The sequence below is a fragment of the Budorcas taxicolor genome, chromosome 12, assembly GCF_023091745.1.
Source record: "Budorcas taxicolor isolate Tak-1 chromosome 12, Takin1.1, whole genome shotgun sequence".
Lineage (NCBI taxonomy): Eukaryota > Metazoa > Chordata > Mammalia > Artiodactyla > Bovidae > Budorcas > Budorcas taxicolor.
This window is the reverse complement of record NC_068921.1, coordinates 36323201-36344702: the sequence shown is the minus strand read 5'-3', so window position 1 is coordinate 36344702 and position 21502 is coordinate 36323201. Positions and strand designations below refer to the sequence as shown.

Here is a 21502-nt window from a genome sequence, read left to right as displayed (position 1 = left end):
CCTTTGGTTTCTGAGTGTGTGTGTGTTCGACGCAGCAGAGACCCTCTTCTGTGTCAGGACACGTGACACAGCAGCAGCATCGCGGCAGCAGTGCTCCTGTCATAGGTGCGGCCGGTGTCTGGCCACACTGTGGGTTTCCTGGGGGGTCTGTCACCAAGCTTTGTCCTGCCTCGGTTTCCTCTTGTCTAACACCCCCCAGAGCCCCCCTCCTTTTCAGAATCCAGGCCAGTAGTTTTATAGAAGTTTCTTCATATTGGAATTAGATGGATGCTAATTAATGTTAAATCACAAATAGTATTTTTAAAATTGAAATTAGATGATTTGTAGATTAAGCATAGACATTTGGGCACGTGTATTCTGTTGGTAAGGTACACGACATTGATAGATGAGTCCTGTGTCAGTTATCTCATTGCTGGTGTTAAATTATAATTATATGATAAAGTGAGGTCTATCATTTTTTCTTCCCTTTTAAAGGTACCTTTTCCCCTGTAAAATAGTAAGTAACCTAATAAGTAACCTTTCAGACTGTGAGAATCACTTCTTCAACAACCTCTCACTCATGATTTTAAGATAATTTTGAATAATTTTGCTTTAATTGGTTATTACTGTGGTGGTTCCAAATAACAACTTTTCTGTTTTTCTCAGCTATTTAGTTTGTGTCCTGTAAAGAGCAGCTCCTCCCTCCCCCTTAAATTTTTTAAGTAGCGGTACACACTCTTGGAGTCTTGTTACCTGATTGCTGCTGTTAAAGCAGGCCCACCCCTGGGCTGCGGGAGGCCCTCTGAGTCAGTGAGCTGCGTCCTCCTGTGGTTTCCCTGTCTGTCTGGGTGCGTCTTGGCTCCCTGGACAAAGTGTCCCCATGTACCCTCCTGCTCCAGCCCTGGCACCAACCTTTATTCAGGGAATCTTGATTCTTTTTAGGGCAGAATAGAATTTAGAAAGCAAGATGCCATTATTGCTACTGGGATATCATTATTTCTAGGCCCTTTAGACAGAGATAAAGGGGAAAATACATGTTAGTTTTAAGTCAAGTTCATACTGATGTCTAATTTCAGTCCATCGCCACTGTGTCTTCCTGTCGTTCTTAGTGTCTGTAGTTCTGTCTCCCTTTTCTTCCATGAGAACTCTGGTGTTCATCAATATTATATGTAGTCATTTACTGAGCCCTGCAATAATTAGAAATTAGTTTCAGATTTACTATGCCCATTCTACTGTGAAATTCCAAGTTTATTTACAGTTGTTTTTGTTCCTACAGTGTATTCAGTTCTGGTGTTGATTGTTCAGAAGTTACTTGGATTAATCTTTCTTTTCTTTTTTGTGGTTATCAATTTGATAATAGGTTATTTGATGTTGATTAGTACCTATTTTCTCGCATCCTTCCCTTTCCCTCCACACCCACTTTGAAATACGGATCTCTAATGACAAATCTGAGTTTCTTTCTCATATGAATCACTTGGTCTTTTTACCTGATGCCTCAAATTTTTTTATTTTCACTGTTTTATATAAACCAAAATTCAACTGAGTAAATTTGAAGCTCTAATTGGCTTTATCCAGTTCATAAGTCAGACAGCATCTAACAAACAGAAGGATGCTCCCAGGAGCTCATGAAAGGAAAGGTTGTAATTGGCAGATGGAGACGATTCAGTTCAGTCGCTCAGTCCTCTCTGACTCTTTGCAACCCCATGGACTGCAGCACACCAGGCTTCCCTGTCCATCACCAACTCCCGGAGCTTGCGGAAACTCCTGTCCATTGAGTCAATGATGCCATCCAACCATCTCATCCTCTTTCGTTCCCTTCCCTTGCCTTCAGTCTTTCCCAACACCAGGGTCTTTTCCAGTGAGTGAGTTCTTCGCATCAGGTGACCGAGGTATTGAAGCTTCAGTTTCAGCCTCAGTCCTTCCAATGAATATAAAGTTTGATTTCCTTTAAGATTGACGGTTTGATTTTGCAGTCCAAGGGACTCTCAAGAATCTTCTCCAGCACCACAGTTCAAATGCATCAGTTCTTTGGCACTCAGCTTTCTTTATGGTCCAACTCTCAAATCCATACATGACTACTGGGAAAACCATAGCTTTGACTAGATGGACCTTTGTTGGCAAAGTAATGTCTCTGCTTTTTCATATCCTGTCTAGGTTTGTCACAGCTTTTCTTCCAAAGAACAAGCGTCTTTTAATTTCATGACTTCAGTCACCATCTGCAGTGATTTTGGAGCCCAAGAAAATAAAGACTGTGAGACTGTTACAGACCAGATCACCTTCCCTCACGGAGAGGCTGGGGGTCCTATTAGGGCAAGTAGTACCCTTCAGTAGTGCTGATCAGGAAACTCTAGACTGCTGGTTTATAATTCTGAGTGTGGTTAGATATTTGTCTTGGTGGGCTTAGGATCATCGACTGCATTTGGGGCCTGTTGTTTCTTTCTAACAGTAGGTGTGTCTCTCTTCCATCCTGTTGTTCTTTTTAGGTTAATTACTCTGTTCCTTTGTCTGCTTTCTCTTATAACAATTTAATAAAATGCTCTAATCAATTTATATTGCTTATATTTATATGAATTACTTTTTTGAAATTTTAGGAGGCAAAGGAGAACAAGATAGTATTTTTTAGCTTCATGACTGCTGAGCAAACTTTATTTATTTTATGAAGAATTAGACAGTATAGCCTCAGACTTTATGAGGGGACTTTTGGGGCTCTAGTTTCACCCTTTCACCACCACCATTGTTGTTGATTAGTCACTAAGTCATGTTTGACTCTTTTGCGACCCTATAGGCTGTAGCCTGCCACCACCATCACTTATATCTGAATCTTGTTTTCTTTCACCTTCTTTGTTTGGAATCTGATCTCAGCAGTTTCTCACGGTGGGGCCTTTTCCAGTACACCTGGCAGGGAGCGTCGGCTGGTTACTCTAGAGAACGGTCAACCTGGGCCATCCCTTCACGGTCTAGTGCCCAGAGCTCCTGCCCTTTCAGCAGCTCCCCTCCCGGTGACCCTGCTAGACTTTTGAGTGATTTCTTCCATTCTACTCGCTACCTTTGCTTGCTCTTGTGTGGATATTTGTACCACAGGGGTCTTACTGCTATTACTAGTTTGTTCCTAAAGTGAAAATTAAAGTGAAAGTCACTCAGTCATGGACTGTACAGTTCATGGAATTCTCCAGGCCAGAATACTGGAGTGGGTAGCCTTTCCCTTCTCCAGGGGATCTTCCCAACCCAGGGATCGAACCCAGGTCTCCCACGTTGCAGGAGGATTCTTTACCACCTGCAGTGTTTGTTCCTACCAGCTTATATTCTGGGATTCATTGAAACACTTGGACACTTAATTTTGTTGTAGATGTTGTCTGTGGCGGGGGGCGGGGGTTGTTTTGCTGTCCTGGTGAAACTGTGTACCTCAGGTTGGGACTTAAACCCACTGTCTTTTAAATCCCTGATCATACCTGGGACTTAATGAAGCTCAAGTACTTGTCACAGAAAGAATTCAGTGAGAGACAAAGTGATAGGTAAGAAGTGAGTTCACTTAGAAACAGTCTGCAGAGTGAGGGCCATCTCAGAAGGCAAGCGATGATATTGTCAGTTTTTATAGGCGAGTAAGTTTTTATAGACTGATAAGTGGGAGGAGTATTCCAGCTGTTTTAGGGAAGGGGTGGGGATTTCCAGAAATTGGGCTACTTGTTGACCTTTTATGCTCGACCTTGGAATTGTCAACACTTCCCGGGTGGCTCAGGTTCAATCTCTGGGTGAGGAAGATCTCCTGGAGAAGGAAATGGCTACCCACTCCAGTATTCTTCCCTGGAAAATTCCATGGACGGAGGAGGAGCCTGGCGGACTACAGTCCATGGGATCGTAAAGAGTCAGACATGACAGACCCACTAACACTTTCATTTTCTTGGAACTGTCATGGTGCCTCTGGGTGTGTCACTTAGTGTGCTGATGTGTTACAGTGAGAGTACACTGAGGCTCAAGGTCTAGTGGAAGTCTTCTTCATCATCTTGGACCTGGTTGTTCATTGCTCAGTCACTTAACTCATGTCCAACTCTTTCAGCCCCATGAACTGTAGCACACCAGGCTTCCCTGTCCTTCACTATCTCCCAGAGTTTGCTCAAACTCATGTCATTGAGTCAGTGATGCCATCTAACCGTTATCTCACCCTCTGCTGCTCCCTTCTCTTGCCCTCAGTCTTTCCCAGCATTTGTGTCTTTTCCAATTAGTCAGCTCTTTGCATCAGATGGCCAAAGTATTGAAGCTTCAGCATCAGTCCTTCCAATGGATATTCAGGGTTGATTTCCTTTAGGATTGACTGGTTTGATCTCCTTGCTGTGCAAGGGACTCTCAAGAGTCTTCTCCAGCACCAAAATTCAAAAGTATCAATTTTTGAGCTCTCAGCCTTCTTTATGATCCAACTCTCACATTTGTACATGACTGCTGGAAAAACCATAGGTTTGAGTATATAGAACTTTGTCAGCAAAGTGATGTGTCTGCTTTTTAATACACTGTCTAGGTTTGTCAGACCTGGTTAGTTCTAACCATTTATTTCCTGTCCTTGGGCCATGTCATTCTTTTAAAGACTGTGCTTTACCCCTCTCCCTCCTATTTCACTAGTTGTTTTCTTATGAAGTGCTCTTCAGTTCAGTTCCGTCGCTCAGTCGTGTGCGACTCTTTGCAACCCCATGAATCGCAGCACGCCAGGCCTCCCTGTCCATCATCAACTCCCGGAGTTCACTCAGACTCACGTCCATGGAGTCCGTGATGCCATCCAGCCATCTCATCCTCTGTCGTCCCCTTCTCCTCCTGCCCCCAATCCCTCCCAGCATCAGAGTCTTTTCCAATGAGTCAACTCTTCACATGAGGTGGCCAAAGTACTGGAGCTTCAGCTTCAGCATCATTCCTTCCAAAGAAATCCCAGGGTTGATCTCCTTCAGAAAGGACTGGTTGGATCTCGTTGCAGTCCAAGGGACTCTCAAGAGTCTTCTCCAACACCACAGTTCAAAAGCATCAATTCTTCGGCGCTCAGCCTTCTTCACAGTCCAACTCTCACATCCATACATGACCACAGGAAAAACCATAGCCTTGACTAGAGGGACCTTAGTCGGCAAAGTAATGTCTCTGCTTTTGAATATACTATCTAGGTTGGTCATAACTTTCCTTCCAAGGAGTAAGCGTCTTTTAATTTCATGGCTGCAGTCACCACCTGCAGTGATTTTGGAGCCCCAAAAAATAAAGTCTGACACTGTTTCTACTGTTTCCCCATCTATTTGCCATGAAGTGATGGGACCGGATGCCATGATCTTCGTTTTCTGAATGTTGAGCTTTAAGCCAACTTTTTCACTCTCCTCTTTCACTTTCATCAAGAGGCTTTTTAGCTCCTCTTCACTTTCTGCCATAAGGGTGGTGTCATCTGTATATCTGAGGTTATTGATATTTCTCCTGGCAATCTTGATTCCAGCTTGTATTTCTTCCAGTCCAGCGTTTCTCATGATGTACTCTGCATAGAAGTTAAATAAGCAGGGTGACAATATACAGCCTTGACATACTCCTTTTCCTATTTGGAACCAGTCTGTTGTTCCATGTCCAGTTCTAACTGTTGCTTCCTGACCTGCATACAGGTTTCTCAAGAGGCAGGTTAGGTGGTCTGGTAGTCCCATCTCTTTCAGAATTTTCCACAGTTTCTTGTGATCCACACAGTCAAAGGCTTTGGCATAGTCAATAAAGCAGAAATAGATATTTTTCTGGAACTCTCTTGCTTTCTCCATGATCCAGCGGATGTTGGCAATTTGATCTCTGGTTCCTCTGCCTTTTCTAAAACCAGCTTGAACATCAGGGAGTTCACGGTTCACGTATTGCTGAAGCCTGGCTTGGAGAATTTTGAGCATTACTTTACTAGCATGTGAGACGAGTGCAATTGTGCGGTAGTTTGAGCATTCTTTGGCATTGCCTTTCTTTGGAATTGGAATGAAAACTGACCTTTTCCAGTCCTGTGGCCACTGCTGAGTTTTCCAAACTTGCTGGCATATTGAGTGCAGCACTTTCACAGCATCATCTTTCAGGATTTGAAACAGCTCAACTGGAATTCCATCACCTCCACTAGCTTTGTTCGTAGTGATGCTTTCTAAGGCCCACGTGACTTCACATTCCAAGATGTCTGGCTCTAGATTAGTGATCACACCATCATGATTATCTTTAGGAAGAGTCAAAAAGTTTTGCCAGTGCCACCACATTTCCACTGCCTTATTAAACTTGGTGGTGGTCTTTGCTGAAGCACCACGGGGAAAACTTAAAAACACACCTATCTTTATTCTCCCTCTTTTCCTTCCCCAAGTCATTTAGAAGAGAATGTGGGGAAATAGGACCTGAAAATGCTTTGCATAGGGGTTTTATATCTAGACAGATACTTAATTCTTAAAGGGTTATTTTGACACCAAATAAATAAATCTTTACAAATTACTTATTGGTGTTTTGGAAATTTTGAAGTCGAAATTATACATAAACCCCCATACGTATGACTGTTAGGACCTACAGCAACACTGATAATTTCTGTCCCTCTGTGTTGATCTGTTTCCTTAAGTTGATGCTTATTGTCACCTCCAAGATCTCTTTCTTAAGTTAGCAATGTAAGTAAGTTATACAACCTCAGTTACATCAACAATTTTAAGAAGTTGAGAAACTGGAGGAAAAAAAATTCCTACCAGATTTCATTAGTACAGGTATTCAAAACCTTTTAAATTACTGTGTTCTTAATGAGTTTTAAAATCTTTTTTATGCTTTATAGAGACTGTCCTTAAATAATGACATATTTGAGGCAAACTCTGATAGTGATCAACAGAGTGAGACTAAAGAAGACACTTCTCCAAAGAAGAAAAAGAAAAAAGTAAGGCATAAGGAAGAGAAAAGCCCCGACGACCTGAAAAAGAAGAAAGCAAAGACTGGGAAACTGAAAGACAAGCCCAAACCAGACCTGGAGAGCTCCTCTGAAAGTTTGGGTTTTGATTTAAGGACAAAGAAAAGAATTTTGGAAGCCAAAGAAGAATTAAAGGAATCCAAAAAGCCCAAAAAAGACGATATAAAAGAAACTAAGGAGTTAAAGAAAGTTAAAAAGGGTGAAATAAGAGATTTAAAGACTAAAATAAGAGACGATTCAAAAGAAATTAGAAAAACAAAAAAAGAGAAATGTGTTGAATCTCAGGTGGACTCTGACCTGGGTGTACTTAGTGATTCTCCCCTTCAGGAAGAGGACTGTGAAGATTTCCAGGTTAACAACAGAGAGGAGAAGCAGAAGTTTAGAGGTGCTAAAGATAAAGCTGAGCAAGAAGCCAGTCTAGATCCTGCTTCTGATATACAGCAGGATGGCAGTGTAAGTGCTGATGAGGACGAGGTCAAAGCAAGGAGGAAAAAAAAGAAACCGAGAAGGACAGAGGAGCTTAAAGAGAGCAAAAAGCTAGAAAATAAGAACGTCTCCTTAGAGAAGAAAACTACACAGAAAAAGCAAAGGAATCAAGACAAAGGCCAAAGCAGCGCAGAGTTGGATAAGTCAGTGCCTGCCTCTGCCCTGACACCGCCGAGGATGTCCAGGCCCACAGACTCCCCGGGGGAGGTGAGTACACAGGTCCTGGTGGAGGGTGGTTGGATCCCATGAAGGTTTGCATCTGACAGAATACAGGGACATTCCACTCAGGCCGGTGCTCTAAGTAAAGACTTGGAGACAGTGGAGCACAGCCCATCCTCGTTTCCTTTCACTTAGCAGATAGTGCGCTTTTTATGAGACTGAAGGTTTGTGGCAACCCTGTATCTGAGCCGTTCTTCGTGCGGCATCTGCTCACTTCCTGTCTCCGTGCCACATTTTGGTAATTCTTGCAATATTTTAAACTTTTGTTTTGCTTTTTGGCCACCCTGTGTGGAACTTTCCTGACCAGGGATGGAACCCATGCCCCTGGAGTCTCAACCACTGGGAAGTCCTAAACTTTTTCATTATTACTGTACTTCCTACAGTGTTTGTGATCAGTGATCTTTGATTTTGTTTTTGCAAAAAGCTGAAGGGTCAGGCAACAGCCAGCATTTTTTAGCAATACGGTTTTTTTTTAAATTAAGTTAGGTATGGCTATTTTAGACATAATGCTATTGCACACTTAATTCGGTAGTGTAAATATAACTTTTATATGCACTGGGAGACAGAAAAATTATAACTCGTTTTATTGCAATGTTTGCTTTATTTCATAGATTTGAAGCCGACCCTGTAGTATCTCTGATGTGTGCCTATAAGAGAAGTTCTTCTACCATTAGGGAGTTAATACTTTATCGGGAGATTTTCTTCTCCCTCCTAGATTCTAGGTTGCCTGGCTGCTCTAGAATTGAACTGACATTAAACAGATTAACATGGGGGAAATGAAAAGTTTACTAACACATACACATGAAAGAGACCTAGGAAAACTGAGTAACTCTCCAAAATGGATGAAACCCTCCCCTCAAACACCACCCTCAGCCAAAGACAAAAGAGGATGCTGAGGATGGGGAACCAGTCCTGGGAGGAGAAGCACTGTAAACAAGGGCGAGGTTACCGCACTGACTGGTGAGTCCTCGCCTGCCACTTGACAACTCCTAGACGCCCTAGCCAGAGATTTCCCTCAGAGTTGCAAATGTCTCTCAAAAGGGTGGCTCAGACTTAACTTTCAGAGTTTTTTCCTTCCCTGCTGTTACTTATCAGTAACCAGCTTAAAATAGTTAAAATGCCAAAGAGACTGTTCCCCTACTAGTCTGTCTGTGCTGTGCTTAGTCGCTCAGTCATGTCCTATTCTATGTGACCCCATGGGTTGTATATAGCCTGGTAATTCTCCTCTGTCCATGGAGATTCTCCAGGTAAGAATACTGGAGTGGGTTGCCATACCCTCTTCCAGGGGATCTTCCCAACCCAGGGATCAAACCCAGGTCTCCTGCATTGCAGGCAGGCAGGTTCTGCCCTGGTCTTCCCGCTAGTCTGACTGGTGGGAAGCAATTACAAATGCTGACGATCCCGCTTTGGAAAGCACCTCAACTTTTGTCTTAGTCTAATCTAGACTTTCTTTTGGACTGACTGCAGCTGGAAAATTGGGGGCTAATTTGTGAAGAAGTCAGGGTTTTTAGAGGAATTCAGATACAATGTAGCATTGTGAAGTAAAGCTTAGAGCTTTGTCAGTTTATTAGCTTTTCACATCCTACTTGTATTTTCCCCATGTTGTTTTGAGAATATACCACTTCTGGAACTTCCCTGGTGTGTGTGTTCATTGCTCAGTTGTGTCTGACTCTTTGAGACCCATGGACTATAGCCTGCCAGGCTCCACTGTCCATGGACTTCTCCAGGCAAGATTACTGGAGTGGGTTGCCATTTCCTTCTCCAGGGAGTCTTCCCGAACCCTGGTCTCCTGCATTGCAAGCTGATTCTTTACCGTCTGAACCACAGTGGACTCTCCTGGTGGTCCAGTGGCTAAGATGTCCGTCTTCCACTGCAGGGGGTGCGGGTTGGAAACTAAGATCCCACATGAGTGCAGTGAGGCCACTGTACCGACCCCAGCTTGTAACGAAGGAAAGGTCAGCCTTAATGGGAGAGGCCCCAGTGCAATGAGAATGGGTGTGGCTCCTGCTTGAAAACCCCACCTCTCCAGAGGGTTTCAGCATAGCATTTTTAAAGGCCCCGGGCGGAGGGAGGGAGGCGGGGAGGGAGGGAGGGGGTAGCAGGACCTGTGATCAGTTGTGCACAACTCTGGTTCATTGATGGTGAGATTAAGCAGTGGTGTCACAGGGTTAATATTGATCCTTAGACTCCATTAGGCCTGGGAGGGCCATGTCTTAATGGTCATCAAGCAGTTAACACCTTCCCTTTGGTGGGGGATTTCACATCTGTAAAACTATACAGGAAGTGTGCACCAGACACTGTTACCCAGGTTCTCCAGAGTGGTTAGCTGCAGCAGAGGATATGGGGTGTGCGGTAGGGGGGTCTGCCCTGGGAAGGCCCCATGGGGGTCCTGTTCTATTACTAAACTAATGCTATACTAGCCTGTCTAGTCATGAGGGAAAAAGTTAAGAAAATATAATAGTTGGGGACTGTTAAATATCCACTGAAATATTATGAGGTCAGCATAGCAAAAATAGAAACATTTACAAAATGTTACGGTGAAGAAAACCATACATACATAGGAACACAGTCAAGTAAAAATATCTTATGCAGTGTAAATAAAGAAAAATAAATTTTAAACATAAAGTTATCTGTAAAATTACAGAGATCCAAGGGACAATGTGGAGAATTAAAAACAGTTATGTTTGGTTAGTAGGATTGTAGATGAAGTTTTTTGGAATTTTATTATTAGTAATAAAAAATTCTTCAAGGAAACTTGGTGTTGGGTTTTGAATGTGATATTTTGTGAATTGTCGAGGTTGGGGGTAAACTTGACCAAGGACGCAGTTGACATGAGCAAAGACGTCGTCGTCAGGGGTCCTGTGCACAGTTCACAGAAGGGAGTCCTAATGCCAGAAACCTGTTTCCCAGTTTTCAGAATCAGTATCAGCTCTGTCTGTGTTTGGGGTCTTACATGCATCTTTTTCAGGAGAGAGAGACCAAAAAATACGAACCCAAAGAAAAATACCAGAAAAGGCAAGACTTGGACAAGGAAGAAAAAGGCCGAAAAGAGCCCAAGGCATTAAAGAGTGAGTGAATAGTGACATTTGTCGTTTATGTTGGTCTTTCAGACAAAGAGTCTAGTTTATTGTGAAGACAGACTCTTTTCTAACCTGCAATGTCATTGAGTAGAAAATTTGTTTACTGGGGACTTGAGAACATTATGCTACTGTTGTTTACCAGTAATCTTCATTTATTACATAATGTCTGTTGTTAGTATAACTAACTCCTCCCCCATCTAACCACATTGTTCTTTTTCCTGTTGGATATGAGATGAAATATGTTATCTTCATTTTTTTTTAACTTTAATTTTTTGATTGAAATATAGTCAATTTACAGTTTTAGATTCTGGTGGGAATCTTTAAAGAGACAGGAAATTAGTTTTGACAGAAAAGTAAATAAGTATCTCTTATAGTAGATGCTGAGATAAACTTCTGTTTAATCAATTTATTGTGCTTAGCACTGTGTCATTTGTATAAATACAATTAATATACATTTTGACCACATCAAGATATAACTCAATTAAGAATTTATAGTACGTTAGTATTAGAACAAGTACTTTATAAAACATTCACCATTACAATAGTACTTGGAAAACAAGTTCTTTGAACAAGAAAAGGTTCAATTTGTGTTGGTTAGCACTGCATTCATATAATGCTTGCTTTTCCTCTGGTCACACCATGTTGTGCATTAACCAGGATATCTCTACTCGAAGCAACTCGAAGCAGTGATTTCTAAGAGATGGATGATTTCTTGAGAGTGTTCTCTCACAAACTATGTACCTGAGGTAATACTAAAAGTGAGTTTTGGCTCTAAGCCTCAGTTCAGACTTGGCAGGAAGTGGCAGGGTTGATGGAATCTGGGAAGGAACAGCTTTGATGGCTTGTGTGCAGGTGAGTGATGTAGAGACTGTGCCTCTTCATAGTGATACTGCAACTCTAAGCCTCTCTTCAGAGAGTGACTGGAGATTCAAAATGTTGTGAGATTAGAAGTAGTTAGGAACTTTTTCTTCCTCTGAGTATCTGTCAGTTTCAGGTACATTTTTACTGTGAATGTTCAGTCTGTTCCTTAAGTTCAGAAGGCCACACCTGGAGTCCGATTTTCAGTATCCCTGCTGCTAAAACCCACCTGCTTCCACCCCAAGTCCAAAAGGTGCTATGGCTGGGACTCTGCCGGCCTCATTGTGTCTGCAGTTTTCCAGTTTTCAGAGTCTGTTGACCATAACCTTGCAGCTTATATGTACCTGTGTTTCTGTCTGATCCTTGGCACCCAGCCTCCAGGACAGAAATAAAATTGCATTTGGGGGTATACTTTGGGAGTGTGTCAGAATTGGCAAACATGAGTCTTTACATTGCACTATGCTATATTACAATGGATTCAGCATCCTCTTCATACAGTAGTTTGGGAAAATACCAGAATTCAGTTGCCTTCAGATTTAAATGTGGAAAAAAGGACTTACCTGTGGAAAAAGGAAAGAATGGTTAATGCTTTTATTTCTGAACATTCAATGAGATGTTCCACTTGCCATTCTCTATTTTTGTTACTAGATTGGTGTTCTATGCAAATAATCAGGATATTCAGAGTTTAAATATGTCTGGGACAAGCAGCCTCAGTGCTGCCACTGTGGTATTACGTTCTGCATATGTCGTTTTGTTGTGTCATACACTTGGTGAGGTTTCTTCAAGGGACGTAGAAAACAAAATTGGTAAATTGCTCAGGTTCCTTTCACTGTGGTTTGGAAATGATACATCTTTATAGAATGAGAGCTTTATTTGGACTAGCTTTCTTACTGAAAAAAGAAAAGGTTCCATTTGTGTTGGTTAGCACTGCATTCATATAATCCTTGCTTTTCCTCTGGTCACACCATGTTGTGCATTAACCAGGATACCTCTACTCGAAGCAAACTATAGTTTATTACAGGTGTTTAAAACTGTTTAAGCCTATGCAGTTCTTACAGAGGAAGATAAATGAGAGATGTCACCTAAAAGTACTATTGAAAAGGTATTCCTATTTAACATAAAAGAATTCAGAATTTAAACAAAACACCTATCTGCTATATACCTAAAATTTATAGTTGTTCACTCTGTTCTGTTCTACCCCTTTTGGGGGTTATTATTACAGATCTGCTGCTTTGCCAGTCTTCTCTCTGCTTTGTCTTTAAAGCGAGTGGATTGTCACAGGCATCAGGTGCAGCGTTGCTGGGCCACAGTCAGTGTGCTGACACCCTTTCATCTCCCAGTCTCCGCCAAAAGTCATTTTTGTACTAGGTCACTTCCGGGCCTGGTGGAGGCGGTGTCTCGGCAGAAGGGTGGTTGGTGACATGACTAGGATTATTCTGAGGCACATGGGCTGTGGTGGCCTTTGTCAAAACTGCGAGTAGTTCAGACTGCCAGAAGAAGAGCCATTCACTTTGGCTGTCCTTTCTAAGTACGGAGCAGCCAACACAAAGATGAATGGAAAGGCTTCATGGTTATGATAGTCAACCTGATCAGGCTTTCTAACCAAGGCAGATATTAGTAAGAATTAAGAAACTATCTGGGTGTTTTTTTTAAAAACACTCAGATTTTCTTTTGATTACAAAGAAATTAGTGACTCATAATCAATTTTATTTTTTTCCAGTAGCATTTAAGGAAATCAGAAATGCATTTGATTTGTTTAAATTAACTCCAGAAGAAAAAAATGATTTTCCTGAGAATAATCGGAAAAGAGATGAAATACCGCCAGACTGTAAAGTCACAGAAGACCACAAAGCCAAGGAAAACAAGCCGTTACTTAAAGAAAGAAGAAATACAAGAGATGAGACTGACACGTGGGCATATATAGCTGCAGAAGGTGACCAAGAAGTTCTGGACAGTGCAAGCCGAGCAGAGGAGAGTCCTGGTAAGGGTGTGTGACTGTGCAGTTTTCTCAGGGCTGTGTGCAGAGCTCTCTCCTCACCTTCCTCTCCTCTCCGCAGTTGTTAAGGTCTCAGGATGGAGTAGAAAACTGTTCGAATCTATTTTCTGATTCCCTCTAGAATAGCTCAGCACATTTACAATTACAGAGATTTCTGGTTTGCTACCTTATCTCCTCTTGGCAAGTTGTCTGTGTATCTTACTAGATTTCTTTCAGAAAACTGTCAGAATACAGACTTATTTGTATTCTTCCCTTTCAACTTTGTAGTAAAAACACTAAATGAGGTTATATTGTGAGTCTGTTCTGAAATACTGAAATTAGCTGAGGAGGCGAGGGCTGTGTATAGAATACGTAGTGGTGGAGAAGAGGAATAAAAGTATATTTATTTATTTATAACTAGGGCAGGGGTTTAGAGATTTATCTGATAAAACTTTGTATAATTTATAAATCTTGTAAAACAGTTGAAGTTTTGAAATATTTGGGGATATATAACAAGCTAGATGTTAGGTGACCTCTTATTGCAAACACCTAGGTTCTGGGATCCTTGATAACACGATTGTCCAGCTGGTTGGAAACTGGGTTAGTTTCTTCAGCCAGCATCCGGAGGGGACTGGGCTGCCCAGGTGTCAGACAGCAGCACTGCTGTTGAGACACTGGGCAACAAAGGATAGTCCAGGAGGTATTGGTCCAGCCAGCTGGGGAGCTCTGGATAGAACCTGAGACCGACCTAGTTCACAGAGGGCAGGGAGACCCGGGAAAGAGGCAGCCACCCTGGATGGGGAGGCAGGTTTTACAAGCAGGGAGCTTCTGATTGGCCTGGCCTGTGTGCCACAGGATAAGTATCCCTCACCACCCCCAGCACCTTAATAGTGTGGGGAGCCCCGAGTCCAGCCCACATGCGCCTCAGTGCTGCTCCTCCTGTGGAAACGGTGAGCAGAACATACAGCCCGGGGACAGGGAGGATGTGGTGGCCGCTGGGACCTTCTCCCGCAGTAGAGCACTGGTGATGCCAGAAGCTGGTTCATTGGAAGACTGATAGAGTAGACCAGCCTCCGGTAGTGCTAAGGAAAAAAAAGAATGAAAACTTAAAAAGTACTTCCGGGGGAAAAGAGAGTCCATTATAGGTGGCATCCAGATTAAAGCAATTAAAATTCTATTGGCATTTTCTTGCAATAAACTAGAAAATTGAATGAAATGGGAAATTCCTAGAAAGATAATAGTTTAACAAAACTGACCCAAATACAAAAATTGGATATTATTACTATTAAAAAATGTGAAATAGTCATTTAAAGTAGTCTTTCAAATTTAATACTAGGCACAGATGGTTTCATATGCAAGAGTTTATCAAACTTACAAAGAAGTCTTCCTGAAAGCAGTTGGGCTCTGGGCCCCACCATCACTTCAGTCCCCAGACCAGACAGAACTATCCCAAGAAGGGGAAGGACGGCCAGGGTTCAGCACTCAAAAGCTCAGGTGTGGAAACCCAGCAAAGCAGGAGCAGGTGGAATCCAGCCACTTGTAAGGCTTCAGTTCAGTTCAGTCGCTCAGTCGTGTCTGACTCCATGGGACCCCATGAACCGCAGCACGCCAGGCCTCCCTGTGCATCACCAGCTCCCAGAGTTTATTCAAACTCATGTCCATCAAGTCAGTGATGCCATCCAACCATCTCATCCACTGTCATCCCCTTCTCCTCCCACCCTCAATCTTTCCCAGCATCAGGGTCTTTTCAGATGAGTTAGCTCTTCGCATCAGGTGGCCAAAGTATTGGAGTTTCAGCATCAGTCCTTCCAGTGAACGCCCAGGACTGATCTCCTTCAGGATGGACTGGTTGGATCTCCTTGAAGTCCAAAGTTCAAAACTCGCAGCACCATAGTTCAAAAGCATCAATTCTTTGGCGCTCAGCTCTCTATAGTCCAACTCTCACGTCCATACATGACTAATGGAAAAACCATAGCTTTGATTAGACAGACCTTTGGGAAAGTAATGTCTCTGCTTTTTAGTGTGCTATCTAAGGGTTAGCGTCAGGGTTCTGTGGTCAGTAAGGGCTGTATTCACAGAGGCTCATTCACATCGTAACATTCTTTTAGTATATGTCTAATTTTTTATTTTAAAATAGAGAAAAAGTTAAAACTGCTAGATGTTGGGTTCAGTGCTTGGTAGGAATGAACACAATGAACTTAGGATTTTAGGCCAGTTGGCTTCATCGTGATCCCACTGAGTATCATGGCTCTGTGTAACTGGAGGCACTGTCTCAGTATCTGTGAACCCTCAGCTGTCCTGAGTCCCAGTCTCCCTGGGGGAGTTGTGGGGAGAAGCAGCTGAGGACTCAACACATGTCAGTGCACACATGGCTTTCCTTATTTGTAGCATGGCTCCCTCACAGATTTTTGTGTGTGGATTGAATGTATTGATTCATGAATTTAACACTCCTTTCTGAATGTCCACTACTGTTGTTACTCAGAAAGTGAGGTACAGCAAGTATATGCGACTTACGCAGTCATACATGGACAAGGCTGTGCTCTTTCTGTGTTGTTGCTGCTGCTAAGTCGCTTCAGTCGTGTCCGACTCTGTGCGACCCCATAGATGGCAGCCCACCAGGCTTCCCCATCCCTGGGATTCTCCAGGCAAGAACACTGGAGTGGGTTGCCATTTCCTTCTCCGATGTATGAAAGTGAAGCCGCTCAGTTGTGTCCAACTCTTAGTGACCCCATGGACTGCAGCCTACCAGGCTCCTCCATCCATGGGATTGGTTCTGTGTTGGGATGTCCTTAAATCCTTTTTAACTTTTTTTTTTCTCGAAGTATAGTTGATACACAGTGTTGTTAAAGTGTACAGCAAAGTGATTCAGTTACATATATAAACATATATTCTTCTTCAAATTGTTTTCCATTATAAGTTATTACATGATACTGAATATAGCTCCTTGTGCTATACATTAGGTCTTTGTTTATCTACGTTATATATAGGAGTTTGTATCTTTTAATCCCAAACTGCTAATTTAGTTCCCTCCCCTTTCCCCTTTGGTAACCATTAGTTTGTTTTCTGTGAGTCTGTTTCTGTTTTGTCAGTAAATTCATTTGCATCTTTTTTTTTTTTTTAAGATTCCATATAATATTTGTCTTTTTGTGTCTGACTTACTTCACTTAGTATGGTCATCTCCAGGTCCATCCATGTTGCTGCAGACGGCATGATTTCACTCTTTTATGGCTGACTAGTATTCTATTTGGAGAAGGCAGTGGCACCCCACTCCAGTACTCTTCCCTGGAAAATCCCATGGACAGGGGAGCCTGGTGGGCTGCAGTCCATGGGGTCGCTAAGAGTCGGACACAACTGAGCAACTTCACTTCCACGCATTGGAGAAGGAAATGGCAACCCACTCCAGTGTTCTTGCCTGGAGAATCCCAGGGACCGGGGGAGCCTGGTGGGCTGCCGTCTATGGGGTCACAGAGAGTCAGACATGACTGAAGCGACTTAGCAGCAGCAGCAGTATTCCATTGGGTATCTATATGTATATACACACACATGTGTACACACATGCCACATTTTCTTTATACATTCATCTATCGATGGACATTTTGGATATTTAAGTTGCTTCCATGTCTTGACTGTCGCCAACAGTGCTGCTATGAACATAGAGGTCCATGCATCTTTTTAAATTAGTTTTCATCTTTTCTAGATATATGCCCAGGAGTAGGATTGCTAGGTCATATAGTAGTAGTTTTTAGATTTTTGAGGAACCTCCATATTGTTCTGCATAGTGGCTCTGTCAGCTTACATTCCCACAGTTTGTAGAAGGGTTTCCTTTTCTCCATGCCTTCTCCAGCATTTATTGTTTGTAGATTTTTTTTTAATGATGGCCATTCTAACCAATGGGAGGTACTGGCTATAGCTTTGATTTGCTTTTCTCTAATAATTAGCAATGTTGAGCATCTTTTCCTCTTCCTGTTAGTCATCTGTTTAAATCCTTTAACTCTTAGCATCAAACATTTGTGACTTTCACTGTTTAAAATAGTACAGCCATTTTGAGTTCTTCCCAGATGTGTTCTATTCCACTGCCAGTAGGGAATAAAGATTTTCATCCCTAGTGTTGATGAGTCCATGGGTCGGACTTAGGGTGGAAACTAGCACTTGCATCACTTGTAGTGGGGGTATCTCAGGGCCCTGAGTGCTGTGGGCTTTGGTGCGAGTACTTGCAGGGGGTGAAGCTTGAGCCAAGTCTGACAGGATCACAGGCAATGACTTATTTATATTTAGAGTGACTTTACTTACATGAAGACTGGAAGCAGTGTACATTCATCCCTTGTGTAAGGTTGACCCTCTGTCTCTGGCCCTTCTGGCTGGGGAGGGCCGACCAGCTGTCCAAGAAGAATGGCCAAAGGAACAAATCACAGGGCTTCCTCTTACTGAAGCCCTGTGATTTCTCGCTTTCTTTCAGCTACTAAAATTCATGTTACTATTTTACAGTTAATAAGATACCTATTAGTCTTTATGCCTCTTCATGTATGATATCTAAAAGTGGACAATTCATATTACTACCCAAAGAAAGTCAGAAATTTAATGAGAGACTCAGATAATGACATAAAGTGTAACATTTGGGTTAGGACACCATATGCTTAAATAAAATGGCATTGTATTTTTTATAGTCTGTAAAAGTATATCTAAATAAGGCTCTTCTGTGTCCCAGATGGCAGACAGCAGGTTCTGAGTCTGGGCATGGATCTGCAGCTGGAGTGGATGAGACTGGAGGACTTCCAGAAGCATCTTGATGGAGAAGATGAGAATGTTACTACAGCGGATGTGATTCCAAGCAGTGAGTAGTTTGGGAATTATAGGGATCTTCTTAATGAATCTAGTTATTGAAAACCTAATTTATCTTTTCTTTCATTTTAGATTTATTGAGGGATGCTGTGAAAAATGGGGATTATGTTACTGTGAAGGTTGCACTTAACTCAAGTGAAGAATATAACCTGGACCAAGAGGTGAAGTATCTTTGAAAAATCTGATGAAAGGAAGATGGAAAATAGCTCTTTTAAAATAACTCAGGTTTATTCTTCAACTATAAAAGTAATACATGTTCACTTTATAAGAGTCAAACATTGTAGAAATGTATAATAGAATTACAGTTCTTGTAATTCCAGCCCTGTATAATGACCTTTAGTTACCATGATATGCCTGGTTTTGTCTATGGTTTAACCTCTGCATTTTGAGGGGAAAGTGACTTCTTATTTTGTCACCATTTGTTTTTTATTGATAGTTGCCTATTTACAGCAACTGCCCCTCTTTCTATTGTTTTGGGGTTTTTTTTTTCCTGACCATGCCCTTGGCTTGCCAGATCTTAGTTCCTGGACCAGGGATTGAACTTGTGCCCTCTGCAGCAGAAACAGTGTTAACCACTGGAACTCCAGGGAAGTTCCCAATCTTTTATTATTGTTGCTGAGTTTTTTCACACTGATTTATAAGGATACTTTAATAGAAGCATATTAACCCTTTCCGTTTTACATTTTTGAGTCTTACTGCTTGGGGAGATTTTTATTTTTAGGTAGTTAACATCATTTGATCTTTTCTTTTACGGCTTTTGGTTGTCTAATCTTGCTTAGAAAATATTTTTATATATTCTTTTTTACTTTTCTTGCTTTAATTGTGGACTTTTTAGGTTTAATCCCTTAGGATTACATTAAAATAGATTAATTTGGCTTAGAATTGACATTTTAACATTTTGAATCTTTTTTGAGGAATATATCTACTGTACATTCATTCAGCTCATCGTTTCTTCTCTTAAACCAAATTCTTTGGGTTTTTTCTTCATGTAGTTATTGTGCATTTATTTTAAATGCACTCATACAAATCATCTTATTATGTTCATTGGGCTCTTTCTCTCCCACACTTTTGCTACCACATGGGTAACAAAACCAACGCAGGATTCAAGCGGGATGACACTGGTGATGCTCGCGGCTGCAGGAGGGCAGGACGACCTGCTGAGGCTGCTTCTCAGGAAGGGGGCGAAGGTGAATGGTCGGCAGAAGAACGGGACTACGGCGCTCATCCACGCCGCTGAGAAGGTAGGCCACGCAGCATGCTGTGCTTTCTTAGTCTTGGAGACAGAATCTGTGTCTGCGGAGCAGTGTGCCGGTCACACAGTCACGTAACTTAGTTCAGTTCATCTATGACTTGTCATAAATCAGTGTTTTTATTGACAGTCATACTTTGAAATTTCTAAATATCGTCTGTCTAGTTGAAGGTGATTTGTATTGAAAAAGAACTTCTGATTAATGTATTAATATTGATTTAATTCTTAGATTTTTAAAAAATCTTTTCCAATCTAAAGTATTCCTTTGGTTAATAATTTAATTAAAATGTTCCCATGTTATCTTATTAAAGGACTGAGATGAAGAGGTTCTTTATGTTGAAACCAGTAGTTAAACTTGAGGTTGAAGTTGCTGGGAGACGGTGTGCAGCTATGCAGGGTGCCAGCGGGAGGGGCCACTCCGTGCAGCTCCCGACCCTCCTGGGACCTTGGAGGGCAGGGGCAGGAGGGAGGAGCAGAAGCAGTGGTCTGTGGTATTCACCAACCTGCATGAGATAGAATCTGAGTACTTTTGCTAATGGCTAGAAATCTGAAAACATCTTTAAATATCTTACTTGTAAAGAATTTGAGGGGATTAAAACCTTTTTTTTTTTTTTTTTTTAACAGAACTTTTTAACTACTGTGGCTATTCTCTTGGAAGCAGGAGCTTTTGTAAACGTCCAGCAGAACAATGGTGAGACGGCACTAATGAAGGTAAATGCCTCCCTGGGAGCACGTTCTCCACAGGACCTCCCACTGCCACTGAACTGGGTCTGGTGATCAACGGGGACAAGACAGTCTGTGGACTTGAAGGGGTTGCAGCTGAGTGACAGAACAGACCCAGAAAGACGAAGTTACTGGGTGTGACGAGAGGAAGCACAGGGAGCTGTGGGCTCTGTACGCTGGTGGCCAAGGTTTGTGGATTCAAGCTGAGCCCTGGAGGGAAGCTGGCAGCTGGCTCCGCTGCATGCTAAAGATCTAGGTCGGCTGGGCTAAACCGTGTCAGTGGAAGGGGACAGGGTGTGCCCTGCAGAGACCTGGGCATGGAGCAGATGGACGGGGATTCCTTACTTCACATTGGTGACTTCATCTCCTTGGCCTCAGGTTTCCTCACCTGTGTGTGGATTGTGGAAGCTTGGAGAAGCTCCCCACCCCCCACCCACAGCTCCAGGTTTTTGGGCCTGAGGTGCTGTCCACCCAGCAGGTCGTGACCCTGTTGTGGAGGCTGTGGCTCCTGCCTCCTCCGTGAAGGGAGAGCTCACCAGGGGGTGGTGGCTGCAGTTCCTCTTCTAACCTTCTTTCCTGAGTCAGGCAGATGGTCAGACCCCTCATTCACCATGGTCCGGACCCTGAGGCTGTGCTGGACTCTGCCATTCTTCCACACTTGGGGGTTAAAACTTGTTCGCTGCTGGTGTTTCTGGTTCATTTTTGGTTCATAGAAAAGTTTATTTTGTTCAGGTACCCTCTTGAATTTTAGTTATCCTTTATGTGTTCCTATTGAAGTATGTTTAGCGCATAGGTGGCAGCTGAAAGCATGAATTTAAAACTTATTGAGAAATCACCAGGCACATTCTAAACAACAGATATTTAAACAGGAGCATAAAGGGTGTGTGTGGAGTGGGGGGGATGCACAAAACCGTCTACTTCTGTGCCAAGGAAGTAGGAGTTCATTCAGATAGCAGCTGGGAGCCTTCAAAAAGTTTAACCTTGAGAAAGACTTCATCAGAATAGAGGCTGGGCTTTGATGCTGCTGTGAAATATCCCCCATTACAGTGGGTGGCATGGATTGGTTTGCAGACTTGTGGTAGGATTTTTATACATACTGTAAATGCTCAGGTGTTTAACATGTGAATCTTAAGCTCAGGAGAGAGGCAGGCTAAACTCAAATCGGGAGGGAAATGGCAGAGAAGCAG

General features: G+C 42.4%; 2 protein-coding genes across 4 annotated transcripts in view; one reads left to right on the top strand and one right to left on the bottom strand.

Annotated features, from left to right (window-relative positions):
- The window catches only part of MPHOSPH8 (M-phase phosphoprotein 8), a 46700-nt gene that overhangs the window by 18968 nt on the left and 6230 nt on the right, over positions 1-21502 (top strand). For 2 of the 3 annotated variants that reach the window (XM_052650065.1, XM_052650064.1), the window contains exons 3-9: positions 6758-7579; positions 10560-10659; positions 13250-13510; positions 18210-18335; positions 18416-18504; positions 19444-19584; positions 20217-20303. In XM_052650065.1, coding sequence (XP_052506025.1) covers positions 6758-7579; positions 10560-10659; positions 13250-13510; positions 18210-18335; positions 18416-18504; positions 19444-19584; positions 20217-20303 — 1626 coding nt within the window. The remainder of the gene's footprint in view (positions 1-6757; positions 7580-10559; positions 10660-13249; positions 13511-18209; positions 18336-18415; positions 18505-19443; positions 19585-20216; positions 20304-21502) is intronic. The other variant, XM_052650066.1, reaches the window with a different exon arrangement.
- Positions 14529-21502, bottom strand: part of PSPC1 (paraspeckle component 1) — an 89358-nt gene continuing 82384 nt past the window's right edge. Inside the window, exon 10 of the transcript XR_008200328.1 lies at positions 14529-14586. The gene's annotated coding sequence lies outside the window, so the exon portion shown is untranslated. The remainder of the gene's footprint in view (positions 14587-21502) is intronic.